A 24028-nucleotide genomic window follows, 5' to 3' on the forward strand; every position below is an offset into this window, starting at 1 on the left:
CTGAAACGCTGATGGGCATGATCCGGGATTATCCCCATTCTGAATCTGGCCTTGATTTGAAACTGTTTATAATCGTTCATTCTGTCCTTTGGCATTTCAGCCGCCACCTCTGCTAAGGGTCCACTGAGCTGTGACCTCAGCTCTACCATGTACTAGTCTTCAGGGATGCTGTACCCAAGACAGGCTCTTTCAAAATTTTCTAAGAAGGCCTCAGTGTCATCACCTGCCTTGTAGGTGGGAAATTTCTTGTGCTGTAGAACAAGTATTGGCAAAGGGTTGTTAGGATTGGCTGTGTTCTGTTGCTTAGCCTGTTCTAATGCCATGGCCTGTTGGTGGGCCTCCCTCTGTTTTTCCAACTCTCGTTGGTGGGCTGCATTGTTGGCTTCTTCTTGTTTTTGTAGCCTTTCCATCTCTTGTTTGTGAGTTGCCTCGTCTCTGGCCATTTGTGTTCTTAGTAGTTCTATCTGTTTTTCCATTGCTTCCAGCTGTACTGCTTCTGGTTTTCGTGACATTCTGGTTCCTGTTTTCTTGTGTTGGGGTGCCCTCCGGTGTTTATCTGAACTGCTGGCTCTGTTGTCTCTTGGGGTTTGCCTAGCAACAGTTCCTTTTTTTTTCTTCCTCTAGCTAATCTTTTAAATGTAAAGTAAACCAGAAAAACCACTTTATTTGCATGTGTGTTGTGCTGGGTACTTGACTCTCAATGGGAGTGCTATGTTTAACAAAAGACCCTTAATAGTTCCTTGCTTAAAATACAAGCTACTGCCAGGAGAGAACAGAAAAATTTTTTTCTCTCTGGTTCCTTTTAAAACCAAACCCTCTCTGCTTAAAAGCCCCTAGCAGAGAAAAGAAAAATATAATATTCCTACTGGCTTCTGGATTCTATCTTTCCCACAACGCTGCACACTATGTCATAACATTTCTTCCCAGATCTGGATCTTAGCGTCCAAAATATGGGTGTTAGCATGAAAACCTCCAAGCTTAGTTACCAGCTTGGACCTGGTAATTGCTGCCACTAGCCAGGAATTATACAGTGCCTAGCTCACTGTGGTCTCCCCAAAACCTTCCCAGGGGACCCCAAGATCCAGATTCCTTGAGTCTGACCACAAAGGGAAATAACCCACTTCCCTTCTCACTCTTCCCCTCCAGGTGTTCCCTCCCTGGGTTCCTGGAGAGAGATACAGATTCAAGCTCCGTGAATCTAAACAAAGGGATTCCACCCTCCCTGCTTCAAGTCCTTGAAACACAAGTACCGAGAGATCTAACCTCTCTCCCCCCTCACCCAAAGGGTATGAAAAGTCAGGCTTAGTAAATCTAACACAAAGAGATTTCTCTCTCCCCCACCCCCCTTCGTTTCTTAGCCTTAACCAGTGAAAAACACTCAAACAGGTCTTAAAAAGAAAGCTTTATATAAAAAGAATGAAAAAAGGACATAAAAGGATCTCTGTATCAAGGTGACAATATACAGGGTCAATTGCTTAAAAGAAAAATGAATAAACAGCCTTATCCAAAAAGAATACACTCCAGCAACTACACACATGTAAATACAAAAAAAAAAAAATATAAACCTATTGTCTTACTATCCTTGTACTTACAACTTGGAAACAGAAGATTAGAAAGCCTGGAGATAGAAAAATCACTCTCAGAGCCGAGAGGGCACAGACCCAAGACAAAGAACAACGAACTCACACCCAAAACTTCCCTCCACCCAGATTTGAAAAAGTCTTGTTTCCTGATTGGTCCTCTGGTCAGGTGTTTCAGGTTACTGTTTGTTAATCTTTTTATAGGTGAAAGAGACATTAACCCTTAGAAAAACTATATACAAGAAACCCATGGATCACCACATCTACCTTCATAGATCCAGTAACCACCCTAAACACACCAAAAAATTTTGTTACCTACAGCCCAGGCACTCCGATACGACAGAATATAGTCTGAGGAAGCAGTCTGGGATATATAACTTAATATACTCAAAACTGCATTTACCAAACAAGGACACTCCATCAGAGAAGTGAATCGCATCATGGAATGAGCCAACCAAATACCCTGAAAGAACCAGCTTCAATACAGAAGTAAAATCCCCCCGACCACACTCCGCTAGGTGTCACCTACCACCCCACACTGGCACCCATATGGGGTATCAAACAACTACAACCCATAATCAATGGGCACTCCATCCTGAAAGAAATTTCTTCTGGCCTTCAAACCCAGCCTCTCCAAGCTCATCATCAGAAGCAAGCTCCCCACTGACCAGGACACATCAACTCAAAGTGGCACCAGACCCTGCCAGAACAACCGATGCAAAACTGGCAGATGTATAGATGTATTTCCATTGCTAAAATGATCAGCATCCCCACCCCACAGCACACGTTTCAAGATTTATGTATCCTACACATGCCTATTAAAACACGTGTACCTCAACCAGTGCACTAAATGCTTCAGTAACAACTATGTGGATGAAACTAGACAGTCACTATGCTCTCAAAGGAACTCTGAGTAAAAAGATAAAGACGAAAACACCCTGTCACCTGTGGGTGAACACTCTTCACAAAGCGATCACTCGATATCTGACCTATCCGTTCTCCTCAAAGAAAACCTGCACAACACTTTCAAAAGACACACCTGAAGTTTAAATTGCTAGACTCTAAATAAATATAAGTGGAAAAGTTATTTTTAAGTAGAATTTTGTTTTTAATACTTGACAGCAATTGATGACCTGAAGCAAGTAATAACCTTCCTCATGGCTGGGCTCCGCCTGACAACCCCAGTGCAGGGGTTGGGGCTCACAGTGTCCTGGATGCCTCCCAGCTCAGGGCTCACAGCCCCTCTCCTGGTTGGGGTCAGGACTTGCAACCCTGCATGACGGTCAGACTCTGGGATCGCAGCCCCACTCCTGGCCAGGGTTGGGGTCTGGGCTTGCAGCCCCATGGGTGGGGTCGGACTTGAGGATAGCAGCCCTGTGCCTGCCCGGAGCTCACAGCCCCGATCCTGGCCAGGGTTCGGGTTGGGGCTTGCAGCACCATGGGGGGTCAGAGTTAGGGCTCGCTGTCCTGCGCCTGCCTGGAGCTTACAGCCCCGCTCCTGGCCAGGGTTGGGGTCGGGGCTTGCAGCCATGCGTCCCTGTTGGGGTTGGGGCTTGCAGCCTTGCGTCCCTATCGGGCCTGCAGCCGTGCATCCCTGTCGGGCTCGCAGCCCACAGCCCGGGGTTGGGGCTCGCAGCCACGCATCCCCAGTTTGAGAACCAATGGCTTGTTACAGCAATCTGTAACCCACTAACCCCCCTTTTTGTTCTGACTTACAGGGGTGTTTACAGGCCACTTCACCTTGAATGGTCCCTTAGAATATATGCTAACTACTTATGCCAAACTATCTGTTCCATCTTGTATTTAGCTGTGACCAGACCTGAAGAAGAACTCTGTTTAGCTTGAAAGTTTGTCTCTCATCAATAGAAGCTGGTCCAATAATACCTCACTTACCTTGTCTCTCTAATATCCTGGGACCAAGCTGGCTACCACAACACTGCATACAATACTGAAAAATTTAGCAATTGTGCAGTAAATGAGGTAGGGCGGTAGAGATAAGGTAAAGCCTGCACCTTTTAATAGATACAGGAATTAACTCCGTTCAGAGGACCTTGCAAAGTATGGCAAAAACATTACAGTTCTATTTGGCCTAATATGTCTTAATGATGAGATTTTATTTAAAAGAGTCTTAAGAGACTATTGGATCTCATGGTTAACATTCAGGAAAGCTGGATGCATAACTTGTAACCCTATTTCCTTGTGACATTTGACAGATTTAATTATGTTGACTGACTGTCTCAAATTCTAAAATTTTATGATATTGGATTTTAAGGTGTGCAGATCAGGTAAAGGCTCCATTTATGCCTTAAGACAGAATCTACTGTTGGAGGTTGTCTTTTGTGTAATTTTCACTGTACACATTATGCTATATGGTTCTCAATCAAAAGGTTCTTAAGTGAAGTGGCTTAACATTCCTGATAGTAAGGAAAAAAAGGTGAGGAGTAAATAGGATAAGTTAATAGATAATATGATAAAGTATTGGCTGCCTTCCTACAAATAAAAGTAAGCTAAAATATTTTCTCTTAAAATATTTTAAAACGTTGATAATACTGTTCAATATTTAAACTGAAAAGTGTAACCTGGTATTGATTGAAACATATTTAAGAGACATTTTCAAGGATCTGTTGTAATTCTCCACTCTCACTCATATTAACTAAAATGTTAAAAATTTTGTTTCCCTCTAGGTAGATTCTGTGGCTGATAGTATTGCAAGTTTTCAGCTTGAGGAAAGAGAGCAACAGATGCAGCAACCTCGAATATCAAAAGCACAGAAAAGGCGGGTATGATACCAGTTTCAATGTTTTCCGCAAAGAAGCGTGGGCATTTTCACACCAGCGTATGCGTTTACTAACACATGACTACGCTCAACAATTGCTAGTTCCCTTAAGTTTACTTAAATCTCTAAAGAAATTCAGGCATCTTCCCAATGGGCTCTACCAAGTCTAACACATCTTTGGTGATAGAGGTGATTGGGAATTTTCTGACAAAAGTTTCATCAGAAAATGCTAATTCAACAAACCCGTCTTGGATTTGACAGACATTAATTGAACCACAAGTTGGTTTCCTGGCAGGCTGCTGGGGGATCCCACTATTCTAGGGTTTGTGTTTTAAGGACATCTCTGTCAGGGACCCCAGCGCATCCAAAGTCAGTGGTTCCAGGGCAGCTATGCCATGCCAGAGCTTCCAGGGTCCCTACGTTGGAGCCAGGAGTCTGGAAACCCTGTGAACTATCAGGGTACCCAGTCTTACTACCATGGAGCTAGAAGCCTGGAAGCACTGGCTCTAGCCAGTCTGGACTCTGGTTGGGTGCAAGGAACAAGGAAGCCGTGAGAGCTTCTACTTGAGCCAGGACTCTCTGGGCTTCTCAGCTTCTGATTCTGCAGTAGGGAGTCTAGAAGTCCTGGGAAATCCAGCTGATGACTCCTCAGTGGGGTCATGGGAGCTAGTTGGCAAGGGAGTCTAGAAGCCGAGGGTCTCTGGCCCTGGAGCAGTCTGCATGCTGGGGCTGGGAGCCTTGCCAGCTGTTGACTGAAATTAACATAATTCTTGTCAGTTTCAACCTGCCAGAGTCCCAGGGAACATACTCTATTTCAGAAACACCACATTTTGATGTTTCTGAAATGAAATTTTTCAGAATTTCTGCTTTGTGGGAAACTTTGAAAAATTTCGTTTTATTCTGATTTGGAATAAAACTAAATATCAAAATTTCCCACAAACCAGAATTTCTGAGTTTTTTAGCCCACTCTAATTGATAGGTTACGTGCATGATTTGATGTTAGAAATCTGTAGAGGTGCTACTTAAGTGCTTTAAGTGCTTTTAAACAGCAGTACTTCTGAACTGACATTGGGATCTCTTTGGGTTGGCATTTCTCTACTCCTTGTTTAATTCGAACTCCTGAACCCACTGGCATGAGTTTGAAAATGTTGCAGCCTCATTAAAGAAATAAATACTACTTACCATTGTAACTGTAGCTCTTTGAGGATGTCACCTCTGTGCATTCACCCTATCTGGAATTCTTCTGTCATCGGACTCTGGGGTTTAGCAGGAGAAACTTGAGGCACTTGGGCCTGTATGAGCCTCTTATAATCTCATGACATCCTGTGCTGTAAGAGGGAAGTTGCTTGGCAACAGTACGTATTGCTTTCCAGAAGGTTCTCAAAGTTGAGTAGTTCTGGGTAAAGGAAGTACCCCACAAGTATGAATATGCAGAGGCAACACTTGGGTAGCCAGTATATTATCTCAGCTGGAATTGGCCAGGACACCTGAAGTTTATCCATATTTTTCTCACACACAATATTTTGAGATTTTTAAGAACTGCAGGTATTCAGAGCTTCCATTTTATAATTCCTCCAAAAGATGAATGAATTAGGAGAGTGCTAGCTACTAAATTGCCAATGCTGCTTTCTGCACTTTTTCTGAAGGTCTTCCATCAAAGTACTAACTTCTGAGCCCACTTAACTTGAGATCAGATGGTAAAATAAAAATCTTGGAAATACCACAAAATAAAAAAAAATCCTCTAGTGAAACAGTGAAACAGGCAACATGTCTTTCAGTATTTGCTCTACAAAATTATGTTCCTACAATTTGGCTTCATGAACTGATGCGTCACTATATCATGGCTTCAAGATAAACACATAGGCCATAATTTTCAAATGTATGCCTAAAGTTAGGCACTTAAATAAACAAGAGATTAGATGAATTTGGATTTAGATACTTAACTTTAGGCACTGACTTGGAAAATGTCAGTCTAGCTTGCTAATTCTATTATACAAAGGTTATTCTTTCCTAAAGGGTGAATTTCAGTATATTTATTAGCTGGAAAGATACTGACCGTCCTTTGGTGGCACAGTGGTAATGCACAGACCTAAATCTGAGCAACAAAATTCTGAATTTCGTAGATCTGAGCAGCAAACCAAGAATTGCACAGACACTTGGGACCTCTTGTAAGATTGAATATTGTTTTTCCAGTAACTTTCATATGAAATTGACATCCTCGTATAGCATTCTTTATTGTGCTTTCCATCCAAGGAGAAGAAAGCTGCATTGGAGAAGGAAAGAGAAGAAAGGATAGCTGAAGCAGAGAGAGAAAATTTAACAGGAGCCAGACATCTTGAAAGTCAAAAGCTTGCTCAGATATTGGCAGCAAGGCAGTTGGAGATTAAACAGATTCCATCAGATGGCCACTGCATGTACCGAGCTATTGAAGACCAGCTCAAGAATCAGCAAAACTCCTGGACTGTTGCAACCCTGAGAAGTCAAACTGCAGAGTATATGCAAAGCCATGTTGATGATTTCCTGCCGTTTCTAACAAATCCCAACACAGGAGACATGTATAGCCGAGGTAAGAAATATATAGTTTAATAAATGATTCTTAAAAAGTGTATTTTTACAAATGTTACCAGTAGTTCTGGGGCTTATCAGTATTACAGTTGTAACTGGTCACAAGTCAGCTACAGCAGGGTTGTCCCCCCATGACACTGGATGTCATGCAGTGTAGACGGGATCGTAATCTTCTCTGTAACTGAAATGTCTTGAAGATACTTTTCCTGCATGTAGACAGACAACTTCAGCCTGGTGATGTAACACAGTTAATCTCACCTATGATACAAAATGGAACCGTGTTACATCTTGACCAGGTAACAATGGTGTGGTAATCATGTTCCATGAGTGAGCTGAAATGGTAATGTAGGTAGGACCTCCTAACATAAGGATAGTCTTGTTTACAGTTGAAATCCTGCAGGGATCAATGTTACTATTCTCTTTGCTGAATCTTGTTGTGGAAAAATATATGCCTTTGATTAAGCTGTCCTATCATAGAATCACAGGGTTGGAAGGGACCTCAGGAGGTCATCTAGTCTATCCCCCTGCCCAAAGCAGGATCAATCCCCAAATGGCCCCCTTAAGGATTGAACTTGCAACCTTACGTTTAGCAGGCCAGTGCTCAAACCTCTGAGCTATCCCTCCCTCTAAAATTCTGGAAGGGACCTTGAGAGGTCATTGAGTCCAGTCCCCTGCCTTCACTAGCAGGACCAAGTACTGTCTCTGACAGGTGGTGTTTTTTTTTCCTCTTCCCCCAGATCCCTAAATGCCCCCCTCAAGGATTGAATTTACAACCCTGGGTTTAGCAGGCCAGTGCTCAAACCACTGAGACTTCTGCATGAAATAATGGAAAATTTGGTTGGAGAATGGCTTTCAAGTCATCTATGCCTCAGTAGTAAAATAGCTCTCTCTTTAAAGATGCTCAGTGGTACTGTTGATATCCTGTATCTGGAATAGGCATTTAACAGAAGGGAGCCTTTAAGCATGTTTCAATAGCCTAAAAAATCATTCTGCAAAAGAATTTTCAATAAAAGCTTAAACTTCCATGGAACCACGATACAGAGAAGTGTGGTATGTTTTGCTGTTCCTGTTAACATGACAGTTAGAAAGTCCGGAGTCAAGTGTTGTTCACATAGTTACCACGTGCTGTAGAGCTGAGTATTAGTACAGTATTGTGAAAGTTAGCTAGTCTGCATGTTTGCCTCTTGTGATGCCAGCATCCTCATATTCCCTTCCTCTTCATATTAGCTCCTTGAGAAAGACAATGTTATAGGTACTGCTGCAGTGTTATTAGCAGCACGGTAGCACTTCTGGCCGTCTCTCTCTTGTCTTAGGCTAAACTTCCTTTCTTAAATTTAAATTACCTTTCTATTTTATTGGTAGGTTTATTTTGTGTGTATCAAAATAGATAAACCTGCAGTTTGCCTCATAATTTTTTAACCTTGATAGCCTTTTTGAAATCCAAACTGACTTTCTTTAATTGTTGAGAAGGGTGGTTTCTCCAAGAAAATGCTTTTTGTCTTGTAGTGTATAATTTTGTTCAGTTTATTCTTCACCCAGAACATATTTAATAGTGTTTTTTATGAAGAGGTCAGCTAATTTGATTCTTTTAATTCCTTTTATTTATAAGAGCACAGATCTTACTTGCAACCCCCAATCTTACTTGCCTTAAAACTGTCTTCTGGAGACATGCATAGAAGGGAATGTTCTCTGGATTCTAAATATTATAGTTTAGTGAGAAATAAACAACCCAGTCAGTTTGGAGAAAAACATAGTAGAACTGCAGCTAGTTACAGGACCTGAAAGTTTGTCTAACATCTATCTTGCACAAGAGCCAAGCCTAGTAATTAGATAGAAAGATACTTCCACTGCATGCTGTGTCCCAAAGCTATGACTCCTGCAGTTTAAAGCTATTGTGTACCACTTATTGGGTACGGTATGTAATAAGATTATATTGTCCATAACAGTTATTCAGGAAATGCTTAAAATATAACTTGCTGTTTCCTGTATTTTTGCTACCCTATCTTTGCTCTCCTTTTTCCTGTTCTTTTCAACAAGAGAACATACTATACTTTTTCCTTTGTTGTAGTTGTTTGTTTCCTATTTGTTTTCTCTTTCCCTGCACTTAAATATTTTTATTCTCCTACATTATGTTCTACTTTTAGAAGCCAACATTTATTTTTAATTTATCTCATCAATATCTTTCCGACCCACATCCAGGAAAGAGATTTACTGAGAGGTTTACTCTTCTTTTCCTTCCTGCAGGGGAGTTTGAAAAGTACTGTGATGATATAGTCAACACAGCTGCCTGGGGTGGTCAGCTGGAAGTAAGTATGATACTGTTTATTTTTGTTGATGGAACTCTGAAGTGGTTGAAAATATTAATGGATTTTTAGATACAGATTCTTAGAAATGCCCCTTCTCCACTTCAAAGAAGGGGCTTTTCTGTAATAGAAAAATTTCTGGAGGCCTAATCAAGCACGATTGTAAAGAAATATAACAACAATACCTACTCTTGTATAGCGTATTCCATCAGTATATCTCAAAGCACTTTACAAAGAAAGTAAGTAGGTATCATTATTCCCATTTTTAACCTCTTAACAAACTTTACATTTGTGGACAAATATTTTCTCAGAATGTTAGCAGTTTTGTCTGTGTCTGTATTGCTTACAGCAGCTTAAGTCTTTAAAACTTGTAGAACAGGTGTTTTCTAATGTGATGGTTGACAACATGGAGGGAAAGAATAAAAAATAGAGACAAAGTTGGTTTTATTTTCTTTGTTTAAACAGAGTCAACATACTTTGCAGCCCAGCAAGCTATCGTACAGCAAAGTGTAATTGGAGAGTGAGATTTATAATTAAATCTGAAATAAAAAACTTTTTTTAGCACTTAAACTCTGTTTTTGCATTTCATTCCGTTTCAGCATTGAAAATAGAATAGTTGCTCTCTCGAATTCTTTTGAACTAGCACCATGCTGCATTGCTTTTATCAACAAAGCAAGAGACGGTTCATAGAAACTCTTCATAGGAATTTTAAAAACTAACCTCAGGAAGATTTTGTAAATTCTCACTTCTAAAAAACCCCTTAATTTCAGGCCTAAACTGACTTAATGGTATGTGTGCTAGAACTAAGTATTGTTCATGGTATTTAATTATGCTTCTCAGCGTATTGTTTTCCTGTCTTAAAGCTAAGGGCTCTATCACACATTTTGCAAAAACCAATTGAAGTAGTGCAAATGGATTCTCCTCCCATTATTGTTGGTGGTGAATATTCAAGCAAACCATTAATACTAGTGTAAGTAGGTATTTTTATTCCTATTTTTTAATCATGTTTTTTCCCACAGGAGAGTATTTAAGGACTGATAGTGATTGCAATATTTTATCTAGCTTGTCTGACTAGAGAATGTTACAGAAAAAATTGGCTTGAAAATGCAAAATAGCCATCAATAAATCAGGTTAGGAAACAAAAGAAGCTCATTCTCAGTGTTCGCTCTAATTTTTGACATCCATGTGTAAAATGAATTTTGTTATGTGTACCAATATGGAAGTAATGTGTGACACGTGACCTTCATATTGGTGTGCATAACAAAATTAATGTGGTGGGGGTGGGGCCAAAGGGTTCGGAGTGTGGGAGGGGGCTCAGGGCTGGGGCAGAGGGTTGGGGTGTGGGAGGTGCGGTCTCTGGGGTGGGGCTGGGGATGACCGATTGGGGTGCAGGGTGCCCAGGGGATGCAGTGGGGAGAGAGGTCTCTGCACCCCCCCAGTCCTCTCTCGCTGCAGCAGCTTGGGGCCAGGGGAGAGGTGCCTTTCCCTGGCCGTGGCAGCTCTGGCTGGGCTGGGCTGGGCTGGGCTGAGCCACGGAAGGGGCTCCTCTCCCCTGGCTGCAGCAAGTTCAGGGCAGGTCTGTGCCGGGGCTGGCGGAGAGAGGTGCCTCTCCCCCAGTCGTGGCAGGTCCATGCTGGGGTTGCTGGGGAGGGGCTTGGCTCCTCTCCCTGCTGCAGCCCTGAGCCCCTGTGCAGGGTTTAATAGGCGGCTGCGTAGCTTAGAGGGAACTTAGACATCTGTTACTTTTCTGTCAGTTGACTGATTTGTTAGCAGCCTTCAGTTATTCAACAAAAGCTATTTTATTCACAATTATAAATGGATTTAATATATTATTTTATATTAAAGCTCCATTAATGATGTGTAGGTTTTATCATTATTAGCAGAACTAAAGAAGCACTCCTTTCTCATGAAAACATGCAATCAAACTTCTGTGGTTTCCAGGATAATACATTTTTCATGCTGTCTTGAACTTTAATTGAATGTCTTTAAACTATCTGAGAGTAGAAAGTAGGTATATGTTTTAATTTTAGTTAAATATAAATTTTTTAAATGGCTTTTTTGTTTTATTTTTAGGTATATGAGACATGCATATGGATTAGGAGAGCATTATAATTCCGTAAAACTGCTAACGGACACTGCTACAGAAAATGGTAGCTAGTATACAAGTCATAAGTCCACGTGGATAATGGGTGCCGCTTGACACTTCGAGCTGTTCATCTGTGGATGGTTCCCAAGAAAACTGGAAAACAAAAGTAACGGGAAGGAACTTTTAAGAAAGACAAAAGATTTGGCTACATATCAGAAGTAGCAGTTTAAAACAGTACCTAGACTGCTGATTTAGATCATGTTTTAGAAAATATTCTCTAAAATGCTGGCTGTGTAAGCCGTTGCAACTTGCATAGTTTGAGTATTTTGGTTTACATAACATACTCTGCCACAGTGAAAAGATCAATAGTATATGTTTCAGGTAGCCTGTGTGTGGGTTTTTGTTTTTTTTTCCTGCTTCTGTGCATTTCTACTGAAGAGTTGATGTGACTTGCTGGCTCTTATTAGGCCTTTTCAAGTAGATTATATGGTGATCATGGAGATTTTATTAAGGCATTTAAATTACTGTTGAATAATATTCTGGACTGGAGTGACCGTCAAGCTACTGCTTTAATAGTCCCAACAGATCATAGCTAAAATATATGTAAACAATAGTAAGAACCCTCCTAATACTTCAGTTACATAAGAGCCAGAGGCAACGCCAGTGATGCTGAGTATACCCTTATCTGACTCAAAAGGTTGCAAACCTAACTTCCGCTTTTATGGATTCTCTTCTTAATTTTTTAATCAGGTTTTGAAAACTTTCTTGTCTTCTGTTGCTGGCATTTCTGCTTATGGCTATAAATGACAAAACATGGGTGAGAATTGATAACAGCATTGCTGGTCCACATAGTCCCACTTGTAGAACAGGGGACATTCAACTTTTTGTTCTTTTGTAATTTATTTTTCTTTACAATAGTTGGCATTTCAGATGAAGACTTAGTGAACTCGTCCAAACATACTGTTCATAGTGCTGCCATTCCATCAAATCTGCAGTTTGGAATGCAATTTACAATACTCAGGTGTGGTCTGTACTTAAAATTTAGGTCAATGTACCTACGGTGCTCAGCAGTGTGAAAAATCCACACTCCTGAGCACTGTAGTCTTCCTGACCTAATCCCTGGTGTACATGTAGCTAAATCGCTGGAAGAATGCTTCCATCAACCTACTTACTATCGTTCGGGGAGATGTTTTTTCCTACAGCAATGGAAAAAACCCTGTCGTTGTAGGTTATGTCTATGTTATGGGGTTATACCGGCAAAACTTCAGCACTGTAGTTACGCCAATATAGTCCCTGTAGTGTAGACCCTGCCTTATACAGCCAGTTGCAAACAGTTATAAAAATTGTCATTTGTGTTGTCTGCTTTGCTTCTTTGACATACAGAGAAGGCTTGAAACATATAAGGAAAGCCTGCCAATACTAGGAAATTATTTTTTTATATAGACTGTTTATAACTTTTTTTTTTTTTTTAACTGCCTGAATAAACAATTTGGGAGAAAAGCAGTTGTTAAAGATGCAACAGTGCTGCCCCTCAGCTGAGGGCTGAAAGAGTTTATAGTCCACATCCAAAACATATGAGTTGTACAGTAAAACCAGAAAACAAATTGACATTCCTGATACTAATTCATGCCTTACTTTTTTATAATATATAAAGAAGACACACAACCAACTATTTTTTTTCTGTAGGTCATTTAATGAAAGCACTTTGTGGTCTTGCTGAAAGAGATGCAAATGAGGACTTTACCTATAAAACAAGTAAATTTGTAGTCTTACCACATAAAGAATGTTTGATTATGAATTTCACAGCATAGAGCCTGCCAGGCAAAACAAGTATTAACCAAATATAACATTGTTTGGCAATCTTTATTCATTTGGTATTTATTGTAAGAACTGGATGAACCCAATTGATGTCTTGATTGCAGGAGTCAGACTTTTTTTTGCAATGCCTGTTACCAGAAATGGATTCATTAGTGAGAGAGAATTAATATAGAAATCTTCTTTAATGCCATAAAGATTTTCACCATAATACAATAATATACTGTTTTTAGTGTTACCTAAAATTGATGTATTAGGCAGTGTACATGCTGATGTATGTAGCTGAATGGTGAATAATTGTCAGTTAATTGAGATTTGATCAGAATTTATTCCTGGGTCACTAATTGAAAGGGGGAAAAGATGATATTGGAATTCTGGAATATGTCTGTATCCAACAATTTGTCCAATTTAAGATGTTTTCAACTTGTACAAAGCAAAATAATATTTAATTATAGTGAGCAAAGGACCTTTGCTCATGCTGTATGGGCCTTGCTTCCCCCTCCTTGCCCCTCCCCCCGCCCCCCCCCCCCCAAAAAGTATGGAAACTTCCATTGCTTTTAATCTGCTTTAATTAAGAAGTTAGAAACTGATTTGTATTTATTGAATTGGATAAGATTTCCACTTATCATTTGTCCTGAAATAGATTATCTATCGCAGAATTTCTCTGCAGTACTTCCTGTTCCCTCTGAAACTAGTGAACTTAATGATTTTCACTTTTGTCATGATCCTACAACAACATCATGTATTAGTCAACCACAAGTTCCATTCAAGAAGACAACTCTCTATTAAAGAAATAGAGATCCAAAAGCTCATTTTCTCCTGTTTTTAAATTATCTCTTAGTGTTACCAGTTGTACTTGCCATGGCTTTTTTTGGTAGCATCCACTCCGTCGTATTATAGAATTTTCCCATCTTAAGTGAAATGTGGCCAGCTAGATATTACAAAAGCTCCCTGTTTCACTTTGCATTTTAACTTTTTGCTGCATATTGAAACATAGCTTACATGATTTCCATTGACGCTTCTAAAATTATAGATCTGCTTTGAAGTCTTTCTTGCTATTTAATTCACATTTTTAATTTCTCAATTTTATCCCATTATTATAGTTATGTCCTTTGTGCCACAAAATATTCCTCCACTTTTTGATTGGTGTTTCACCCTTCAAATACTCTAGAAAGTTATGTCTAGAACCCTGTGCGGGTATGCAATTTACGTCCGCATCCGATCCATGATTCCCCAGAATGGTCTGCGGATATCCGTGGATTTGCAGGGCTCTATAAATGTCCTCTTTTTGGCATGTTTAGCCAAGCTGTAAACATTCAGCTGTTTTTCGCATAAATTGGTGCTTTTAGATTATTCCTGTTTTTTTCCAGGCAAACACTTTTTTTTGCTTTTGATAAAGTTACAGTATTGGTGGCTAAAGGAGTTGCCATACATGTGAACTTTAGTGAAGCATTTCAGTGAGAAACATCCTATCAGACTTTTCCAGAATTAGTTCAGGCTGACTTGAGTAGCAACATTCACATGTGTTGAAAACTGGCTACAGGCTTATAAAACTGCAGTAGGGAGAGATGGTCAGTGGGATACTTAACATTAATCTCTTTATTACAGGTATTATCACTGAAAAACAGAGTGAACAGAACTTTAATGAAATTCACAATCAGCTCATCAAACAAGGCATTTCAGTGCTGTCTGGCTCCAAACCTCCTTTTGCTACATTGTTGGCATGTTACCAATGACCTGTGTTTCCTATTGGTGTTCATCTTTGTTACTTGATGCAAATAGGGTGACTTGACTACTGGTATGCAAAATGCTCTGGTTATTACAGCCATATTCTCTCTTTACATCTTTTTCTTAAGAGGGCAGATCAAATATGAACTTCGGGTTTGTAAAGTTCTTAACCGGGGTATAGGCCTTGCGTTATGTTTGAGAGCGCTCTGCTGAGATTAGGGCCCAATTGTTCTAGACCAGGGATTCTCAAACTGGGGGTCGGAACCCCACAGGGGGTCGTGAGGTTATTACATTGGGGGTCGCGAGCTGTCAATCTCCACCCCAAGCCCCGCTTTGCCCCCAACATTTATAATGGGTTAAATATATAAAAAAGTTTTTAATTTATAAGGAGGGTCGCATTCAGAGGCTTGCAATGTGAAAGGAGTCACCAGTAAAAAAGTTTGAGAGCCACTGTCCTAGACACTGCGCAGCCAGGATCTGCCTGAAGTGTTTGTAGTCTGTATAACAGTCACAATGGGTGGGAGGGGAAACGTGGGTCTGAGTGAGGGAATATCTGTGCTATAATTTTTGCCTTGTAGCATGAGCCTGATTCAGTTTACCTGGACTCTTACAAACTTGCTGCTGGTGATTTTTTTTTTCTCCCCTCTCCCCATTGTAGACATACCCTGAGACAGACAGATGCACATGTGTGACTGTTGATGCCCAAGATTTTAGCTGATGTAGTTGCCCTCTGCTTTGCTTCTGCCAATGGGAGTGTGGGAGAGGCGGGGTCGGCCAAAGGCTCAGCAGCTAATGGCAGAATGGGGGTAGATTTGAAGTGCAGAGCTGAAATGGTACAGTCTTGCTAGCATGAGGTGGAGGCAGGGGGTGTGGGTGGGTGGTAGTTGGTATGTCAAGGTCATGCCCCATTTTCCACAGGCTGTGGCTGCAGCAGGGAGCAAGTAACAGCTCCTTTCACCCCAGGACTGCAGCAGCGAGGGTTTGGGGACCAGGCAGTGAGTTCATGCCCCATTCTCCCTCAACCTATGGGTGCAGTGGAAGAGTATTGCAGAGGGGGTAATGTGCCTGCTCCTCTCCTGGGACTCAATGCAGAAGGGAGATGGTGGGCCTGCATGGTTTTGTTCTACAAACCACCTGCTGAGAGCAAACATCTTGTCTCTGCTTCCCCAGGTGCTGTTGCAGCCCTATTTCCGCAAATGCAAGCTTATCATCAGGGGTGGCTCTGTTTTTTGCCGCCCCAAGCATGGCAGGCAAGCGGCTTTCGGCGGCGCGCCTGCGGGAGGTCCGCTGGTCACGCGGATTCAGCGGGACACCTGCAGGAGGTCTGCCGGTGCCGCGCCATCAGCATCCCTGCCGCCGAATTGCCGCTGAAGCTGTGGGACCGACGGACCTCCCACAGGCGTGCCGCTGAAAGCCGCCTGCCTGCTGCCCTCACAGCGACCAGCACGCCAACCCCCGCGGCTTGCTGCCCCAGGCACGAGCTTGCTGCGCTGAAGCTTGGAGTTGGCCCTGCTGGGTAGGACCTCACCTCTGCTCTCCTTGCTAAGTGTTCTGTGAAGTACAAGGCATGGAGGAATGGTCAGGGGAGGGGAGCAGGGAGACTGAACTAGGTATTAGTGAGGGGAAGAGATGGCAGAAGACATGCTAAACCTGCAAAAAAAAAAAATTGCAGAAATTGGCTTTGGTTTTGGCTTAATTGACTTGTGAGTTGCTTGTTGGCTAGTTTCTGGCTTGTAGCTTGTTGCTTCTTTTTTTGATCGGCATGCGGCAAGCAGGGACAAGGTGTGGGGTGGGAGAAAGCAGGGGCAAGGGAGGGGAGAGAGGGTCGGGGTGCACAATGGGCCCACCACAGTCCCAGACTGCACGTTGGGGGGATCTAGTCACATAGAGTGCTGGGGTTCTTAGGGATTGGTTTGTTTTGACCTTGTTTTGAATTGGGATTAGCTTGTTTTTTTGGCTTATTGTGAAAGTCGGGGTGCTTATTTACTACGTGAAAGTTGACAACTGTGGATGGCAATAGAGGTATTGGAGGGCAGTGGGGATGTCATGGGACTGGAGGGGGTGAGGTTTGCATTTGGGAATATTGGGGAAAATTGACCAATGTTTTTTCAAATTACTGTAACGTGGCTCTAAATGTCCAGGGTGGCATGTGCATTTCACTTACTGTCTCAGCATGTCTCTTCTGCTTAACTTGTCTTTAAGGTAACTCCATACAGCACCAGACCACTCTGTCACAGCTGCATATCCCTCACCTTCCCCTTAATACCACAACTCCTCACACTGTCTTCAGTAGTGGCCAGCGTGGCTAGTACTGCATGCTGATATACAGTTCTAGTGTTTGGTGTGCTTAGGTGTGGTAGAGGACACTGACTACCAGGCTCTGCTGCTCTCCCAGATGCACCCTTTTCCTTTGGGAGGTGGGGGCTTCTCCCGAGCCTCCCAGCCACATGCCATAGCATTGCACTGTGGCTGTTTCCATGGCCATGTGAGGGGTCTTCAAGGTCTGGGGTGGGGCTGGGTCCTGTCACCATCTGCATGGTGAGGGGTCCCTCCCCAGCATAGTTACAAACCACTGTTGGCACAGTTTGCTAGTGGAAGCAGTTACTAACACCTAGGTATTCTCTTTTGTTGGCCTGTCACAACTTTCTCTAGTCTAGGGATAGCAAGTTGTGATGATGGGGGTTTTCACCTTACAATATGGTACCTCTCACCTTTCCCTATCTCCTGGGCCAGGGATGGTAAGTGGTGATAGATGGGGGTGACAATTTACTCTCTCTCATCTTTCCCAGTCCTCTGGTCCAGGGGTAACAAATTGTGACAGATGGGGAGCCATCTCACCACAATTTGCTACTGTTGTGAAATATCTCTCAAATTTGGCCACACATAACGGTATTTTTGTAATTTGGAAAAACTTTCTACAGAGTTAAACCTTAGGCCTATTGTATGTAAAGCCCTGAATGAAAGTGTTTATTTCTTTTAGTCTCTTTCCATTGTATATTAGGCTATACAGTTTCTATAATAAACATTTAATGCACACGTGAAAATAATATAAAACTTTAGAGCCTAAAAGTCCACTCAATCCTGCTTCTTGTTCAGTCAGTCGCTCAGACAATGAAGTTTGATTACCTTTTCAGGATATAATGCTGCCTGCTTCTTGTTTACAGTGTCACTTGAAAGTGAGAACAGGTGTTCACATGGCACTGTTGTAGTTGGTGTCACAAGATATTTACATGCCAGATGCAGTAAAGATTCATATGTCCCTTCATGCTTTGCCCACCATTCTAGAGGACACGTTTCCATGCGGGTGATGGGTTATGTTTGATAACCATCCAAAGCAGTGCGGACTGACACATGTTCATTTTCATCATCTGAGTCATGACACCAACAGAAGGTTGATTTTCTTTTTTGGTGGTTCAGGTTCTGTAGTTTCTACATCGGACTGGTGCTCTTCTAAGACTTCTGAAAACAGGCTCCACACCTTGTCTTTCTCAGATTTTGGAAGGCAGTTTTCAGGTATCTAAAAGGGTGTCATCAGGAGGAGGGAGAAAACTTGTTCACCTTAGCCTCTAATGATAGAACAAGAGGCAATGGGCTTAAACTGCAGCAAGGGAGGTTTAGGTTGGACATTAGGAAAAAGTTCCTAACTGTCAGGGTGGTTGAACACTGGAATAAATTGCCTAGGGAGGTTGTGGAATCTCCATCTCTGGAGATATTTAAGAGTAGATTAGATAAATGTCCATCAGGGATGGTCTAGACGGTATTTGGTCCTGGCTTGAGGGCAGGGGACTGGACTCGATGACCTCTCGAGGTCCCTTCCAGTCCTAGAGTCTATGGATCTATAAGGCAGTTAAGATTCTTAAATCTTGGGTCGAGTGCCATAGCTATTTTTAGAAATCTCACATTGGTACTTTCTTTGCATTTTGTCCAGTCTATAGTGAAAGTGTTCTTAAATTGAACAACATGTGCTGGGTCGTCATCCAAAACTGCCATGACACACAGTATGTGGCAGAATGCACTGAAAACAGAGCAGGAGACACACAATTCTCCCCCAAGGAGTCCAGTCACAAATTTAATTAATGCATTTTTTAATGAGTGTTATCGGCATGGAAGCATGTCCTGTGGGAACGGTGGCCAAAGCATGAGGGGGCATATGGATGTTTAGCAGACCTGGCACATAAATACCTTGCAACACTGGCTACAACAGTGCCATGGGAACACCTGTTATTTTCAGGTGACATTAAATAAGCAGTCAGTATTTATTTCCGGTAAATGTAAACAAACTTGTTTTAGGGATTGTCTGAACAAGAAGTAGGACTGAGTGCATTTGTTGGGTCTAAAGTTTTACATTGTTTTGTTTTTGAGTGCAGTTATGTAACAAAAAAATCTACATTTATAAATTGCACTTTCAATATAGAGATTGCACTTTGTACTTGTATGAGGTGAATTGAAAAATACTATTTTTACAGTGCAAATATTTGTAATAAAAAATAATATAAAGTGGCCACTATACACATGGTATTCTGTGTTGTAAATTGAAATCAAATATTTGAAAATGTAGAAAAACATCCCAAATATTTAATACATTTCAATTGGTATTCTATTGTTTAACAGTGCAATTAAAACTGTGGTTAATTGCGATTCATTTTTTTGTGTTAATCATGTGAGTTAACTGCGATTAATTGACAGCTCTATTTTCAACACAATCTGTACTTTGGCGCATGCACACACACGTTCATTGCCCTCTGATTTATTTCAGAAACATTGTCTCAGATCTTTTCCTGAGTGCTGAAACGAAAGAGTTTAACCTCTCTATTTTTTACCTCAGAATAGCTCTTGCACCTTAGTTACCCCGTGGTTTTAAAAAAAAAAATCCCCTTTCTAAGCTGTGAGGAAAGCCCTAAAGGATAGATTCATAAAGGGACTTGGACATTGTAATAGTGAGCATCACAATGCCTTTTAGCTGCCTGGAAAGTCATTGGAACATCACTGTGATCCACAAAGCCTGGATTAGGTGCCTAGGGCTCCCTGTACAATGAATATATATAGAGAGAAAAGTAATTTAGAATCTGATCCACAAAAGCCTGCGTGCTCAGCGGGGAATTGCCTCAACTAATCAATGGGAGATGCTAACTAGAGTGGTGTCTTCTAAGTCATGTCCCTTCTCAGAGTTCAGTGCCTAAATACTCACTGCAGGTAGGTGCCTAGCTCTGCCTAGTGATCCATGAATGGGAACCCCTCCTGGAATCAAGTGGCTTAGGTATGTAAGCTGTTTCTTGTGAGAATGAGCTAGGCAGATGACTGATTCCAAACAAAACAGCTGGATGAGATGCCCATTTTATAACTTTTAGCTCAGTATTGAAACATTCACCTGGGATGTGGGAGACCCCTGTTCAAATCCCTTCTTTTCCTCTGCTTGAGGGGAGAATTGAGTGTGGGTCTCCTACATGCTAGGCATCTGCTCTAATACTGGGTTATAAAGTGGTATTTATAAGATGAATGGTAACACTATATCCTCTGGACAGATTATGAATGGGACCCAATCCAGACCGTAGCCTCTGAGTGTGCCTACCAGATCAGGCCCTACTTTCAAGATAGGTATTTGCCTTCATATTTTCCCTGGTTTGTGAATCACTCTGGGGCTTAGGTGGGAAACAGGCATTCAGATGGTTAAAGTAAGTCAGAAGTGCACATGCTCAGAGGCAGAAACTTAAGACACCTAGGGAGCTTTTACCCTGAAAGCATAGGTGCTGAGTTTAGGTATCTAAAATGATTGGTGGGAGATTTGGAAATCACAGTGGAGACTAAATCAGGGACTTAGGCAGCTAAACCCAGACTTAGTTGGCGAAGTACCTTTGTGAATTTAGCCTTGAGTCTCTGTAATGTGTCCATAATATAGTGTATGTGCCTGGCTTTGTTAGATCTTTTATAAGATTGTCAGTGTTCTCCTTTTCAAAACACTTCTGTGTGTTGTCAGTAAAACCAGCCCTCACAGGAGAGACAGGCCATGTTCTTGCATTGATCAGCCACTGATGTAATATGGCTGTCTTAAGCCGATAAATTTTTTTCCCCCTTGAGCTCTGATTGGTTTAGCTACCACTGTGATGAGAGGTGAACAACCTTGCATTTTGCATGTGTGCTGAGACACAACATTACAATGTTCCAAGTAAACTGAAAATATTTGTGTTGCAGCTTATCAGACTGTGTCCTTGCAGCTTTGTGGATGTCAGAGTCATGGACTTAGTGATAATACAAGAAAGATGTAAGAGACAATGCTGTGTTTGTCAGAGTCATGGACTTAGTGATAATACAAGAAAGATGTAAGAGACAATGCTGTGTTTGTAAGTTAAATCTTCCTGGAGCAGTTAGTAAAATACAAGGTTTATATCACATGTGGTTAGTGAGCAGGTAGAGGCTGAGTTCAAAGAGGGATCTTTACAGTTAAAGAGCCAAAAATGTGCATCAGTGGGTTAATTATAATGGAAGAAGAGTGCCACCATTTTATATACATTGCTTATCAAGAGGATGGCTGTACAGCTAGGCCACTATCCTCTATGTGCACAGCAGTATCTACCATGACAGGTCTTCATTCTCCTGATCACTAAATAGGTCCTGAGTAGTGCAGGGCAGAGAGAGCGAGCGAGCAAGATCACCTTACATTTTAGGTTACTAGTGGGATTTTCAAAAGCATCTAGATGCTTTCAACCTTTAAAAATCTGGCCTTTAGTTGATATTTGGGAACCAAATGGTACCCACATGTGGTGATGTGAAAAACACCAAGGTCTTGGATAGAGAGGCAAAATAACCATTGACAAAGGCAATCCCCCTTGGTATATCAAAGGAAACTGAAGAAGTTTTGACCAGTCCAGGAAATCAATTAGTGTTGAAGAATAAGTTTATACACAAGAGTAAGGAACAAAAATTTAGAACTACAAACTAATATTACAAATAGGAAGTGTTATACTAGAAACAGAGATGTGATTGCTGAAGCTACTAGCAACTATTATTTGCAGTGACTTATTAAAATATAAATAGCATAATGACAGCCCTCTGCATACTGGTAATCAAGGTTAATAAAGTTGTGCTAAGACTAGTAAAATAACATTTTAAAAAGTAAATAATTTAAAGGCATGAAATTTGGTTTACACTAAAAGCGTGTCTGATAATTATAATTTTTGGAGGGGGCGGGGGGATGGCGGTTCAAATAGTTCAGGGAATCAAGTCTCCTGTGGCAGCTCACTCAGAATATCTCATCAGCCAGAGGCGAGCGGCCTTGCACTGGGGATGCGGGAAGGGTCGCGCACGCTGCCCTCAGGACCACAGGGCTGGGAAGCGAGTGCTGAGAGCTGCTGCCCTGCCCGGGGGGCGGAGGCATCACTGCCCCCCGCATTCAATTTGTGTAACCACCGCAGCCTCGGGCTCACGCCACTGGGGTTCACTGGCCCCCTCTGCCACTGCCAGGCTGTGTCTCAACCCTGTTCTTAGCCCCGGCTCCTACTCCCGGCCGTGACTTCGCCCCTCTCCCTCCCGCTCTTGCTTGCACCGCGCACGCGTAGTTTGGGCCCTGCGCGTCCCTCTGCTTTCAGCCCGGAGAGCGGGCAGCGGCGAGCAGCGTTAGCGCGCCTGGGGGTAGCGGCTCGCTGTCCCGGAGCATGCGCTGCAGCGCGCTAGGCAACGGTCAAGCGTTAGGGCCATGGCGGAGCGGCTGCTGCTGCGGGCGCGGCGGGGCGGGCGCGGGACCCGCTCGGTGTCGCTCCGCGGGATGCGGCTGCAGCGCGTACCCCGGGGCCTGGCGAGCCTCCCGGGGCTGCGGGCCCTGAGCCTGCGCGACAACCAGCTGCGCTGTCTGCCCGTCGAGCTGGGCGGCCTGAGCCGGGTGAGGCCCCGCAGGCGGCTGCCACTGCCCTGGCCCCAGCGTGTAGCCGGGCGGATGCGGCCTCAGCAGCCCAGTGTCTCAGCTACGGAGGCGCCGGAGAGCTCGCTCGCCCGCCCGCTGCGGTTCGCGAGGGCTGCAGCCGCGCACCCACCCGCCCCGGGCACGGCCTCTGAGCATCTCCCATCGCTACTGGCCTGCCCCTCCGTGCCTGTGCCGCTCCCCTGTCTCCCCAGCGCATTCCCGGCGCTGCGGTCCCTCGCCTGCTCCCCGCCTGAGTCGCTCACTGGTACAGTTTTTGCCATGTGGGAGACCTGGGTTTGAGTCCCTGCTCATAGAAAGCTTAGTTTGCGAGTCATGCTAGTTGAGGCGGTGGGGCCCTGTCCCGTTTTATAATCCAGGCCCCTTTTCTCGATAAGAACTAAAAATGTCAAAAGCCGGGATGGGAGTTGTGGTAACTCCGGATGTGGAAAGAAGAGCTCATCTCAGACCTCAGGTGGTGCAGAGCTCGTTTGACTGTAGCTGCTAGCTGACATCAAGCCCCCTCCCTATGAAACTTCTAGAAAGTGCAGGAGTCTGGGGTCAGTCTTACTTCCATTTGCATCATGTTTTAATAAACTTTGTTCCTAACTTTAGGTGAAATAAGTGGGCAGTCGTGACAATATAACAGTAAGGTGCATACAGTTAGAAAAACACATTGTCTTAAAACCCTAATTTTTAGTTGGTCATCTCTTTTTATAGGTCCTCCTTGGTGTCATTCAGATTTTTGAACACCCTGGTTAATGGCAAATATCTATGTTTAGTGACTGAATTGCCCAGTAATACCTATCTAATCTATCCAGAATTAATTGAGATGACAAGTGGAAGCTGTATTTGTAATGCACATTATTTGGTTCTTGAGGTTTGATCAGATTAAATAAGGATTAAATTAACCAGCTATTGGATCACATGGAATGTGCTGAGTACTATGTGGGGAATAGTTTCAAACTGTTCTATTACCATATATGTAGCTAGGGTGCGGCAGTTTTCCATTCGAAGATTGTATTTTTAATGGATCAGAAACTTGATAGTGGAAGTTTGACTACAGGCTTAAATTTCGCTTTATCATAGTTAAGTGTGGGTTTAATATACACATTTCTTTAAACCATTTTTTTAAAATATTCTGGTAAAATTCAAATGGCTTTACTTTAAAAATGCTCAAAACCTGTAACTGTAGCAAGAAAACAAATGCATATATTTTCCATTATTTTAAAAAGAATTTTTACTCTATGTTGAGGGGACATGGGGAAGTGCTGATCATCCCAC

At 42.5% G+C, this 24028-nt stretch overlaps 2 protein-coding genes across 6 annotated transcripts in view; both read left to right on the forward strand.

Annotated features, from left to right (window-relative positions):
* OTUD6B (OTU deubiquitinase 6B) overlaps window positions 1-16500 on the forward strand; it is a 36366-nt gene extending 19866 nt beyond the window's left edge. For 3 of the 5 annotated variants that reach the window (XM_050941219.1, XM_050941218.1, XM_050941221.1), the window contains 5 exons: window positions 4265-4360; window positions 6610-6922; window positions 9166-9227; window positions 10088-10194; window positions 11298-13661. In XM_050941219.1, coding sequence (XP_050797176.1) covers window positions 4265-4360; window positions 6610-6922; window positions 9166-9227; window positions 10088-10194; window positions 11298-11382 — 663 coding nt within the window. In that variant the 3' untranslated portion in view covers window positions 11383-13661. Of the gene's footprint in view, window positions 1-4264; window positions 4361-6609; window positions 6923-9165; window positions 9228-10087; window positions 10195-11297; window positions 13662-14733 lie in introns of those variants that run through there. The other 2 variants (XM_050941222.1, XR_007772657.1) reach the window with 2 other exon arrangements.
* A 6038-nt stretch (window positions 16501-22538) lies between these two features.
* LRRC69 (leucine rich repeat containing 69) overlaps window positions 22539-24028 on the forward strand; it is a 40180-nt gene continuing 38690 nt past the window's right edge. The window contains exon 1 of the mRNA XM_050941502.1: window positions 22539-22726. Within this exon, the coding sequence (XP_050797459.1) occupies window positions 22544-22726 (183 nt within the window). The 5' untranslated portion in view covers window positions 22539-22543. The remainder of the gene's footprint in view (window positions 22727-24028) is intronic.

Source organism: Gopherus flavomarginatus, chromosome 2 (assembly GCF_025201925.1).
Source record: "Gopherus flavomarginatus isolate rGopFla2 chromosome 2, rGopFla2.mat.asm, whole genome shotgun sequence".
Taxonomy (NCBI): Eukaryota; Metazoa; Chordata; order Testudines; family Testudinidae; genus Gopherus; species Gopherus flavomarginatus.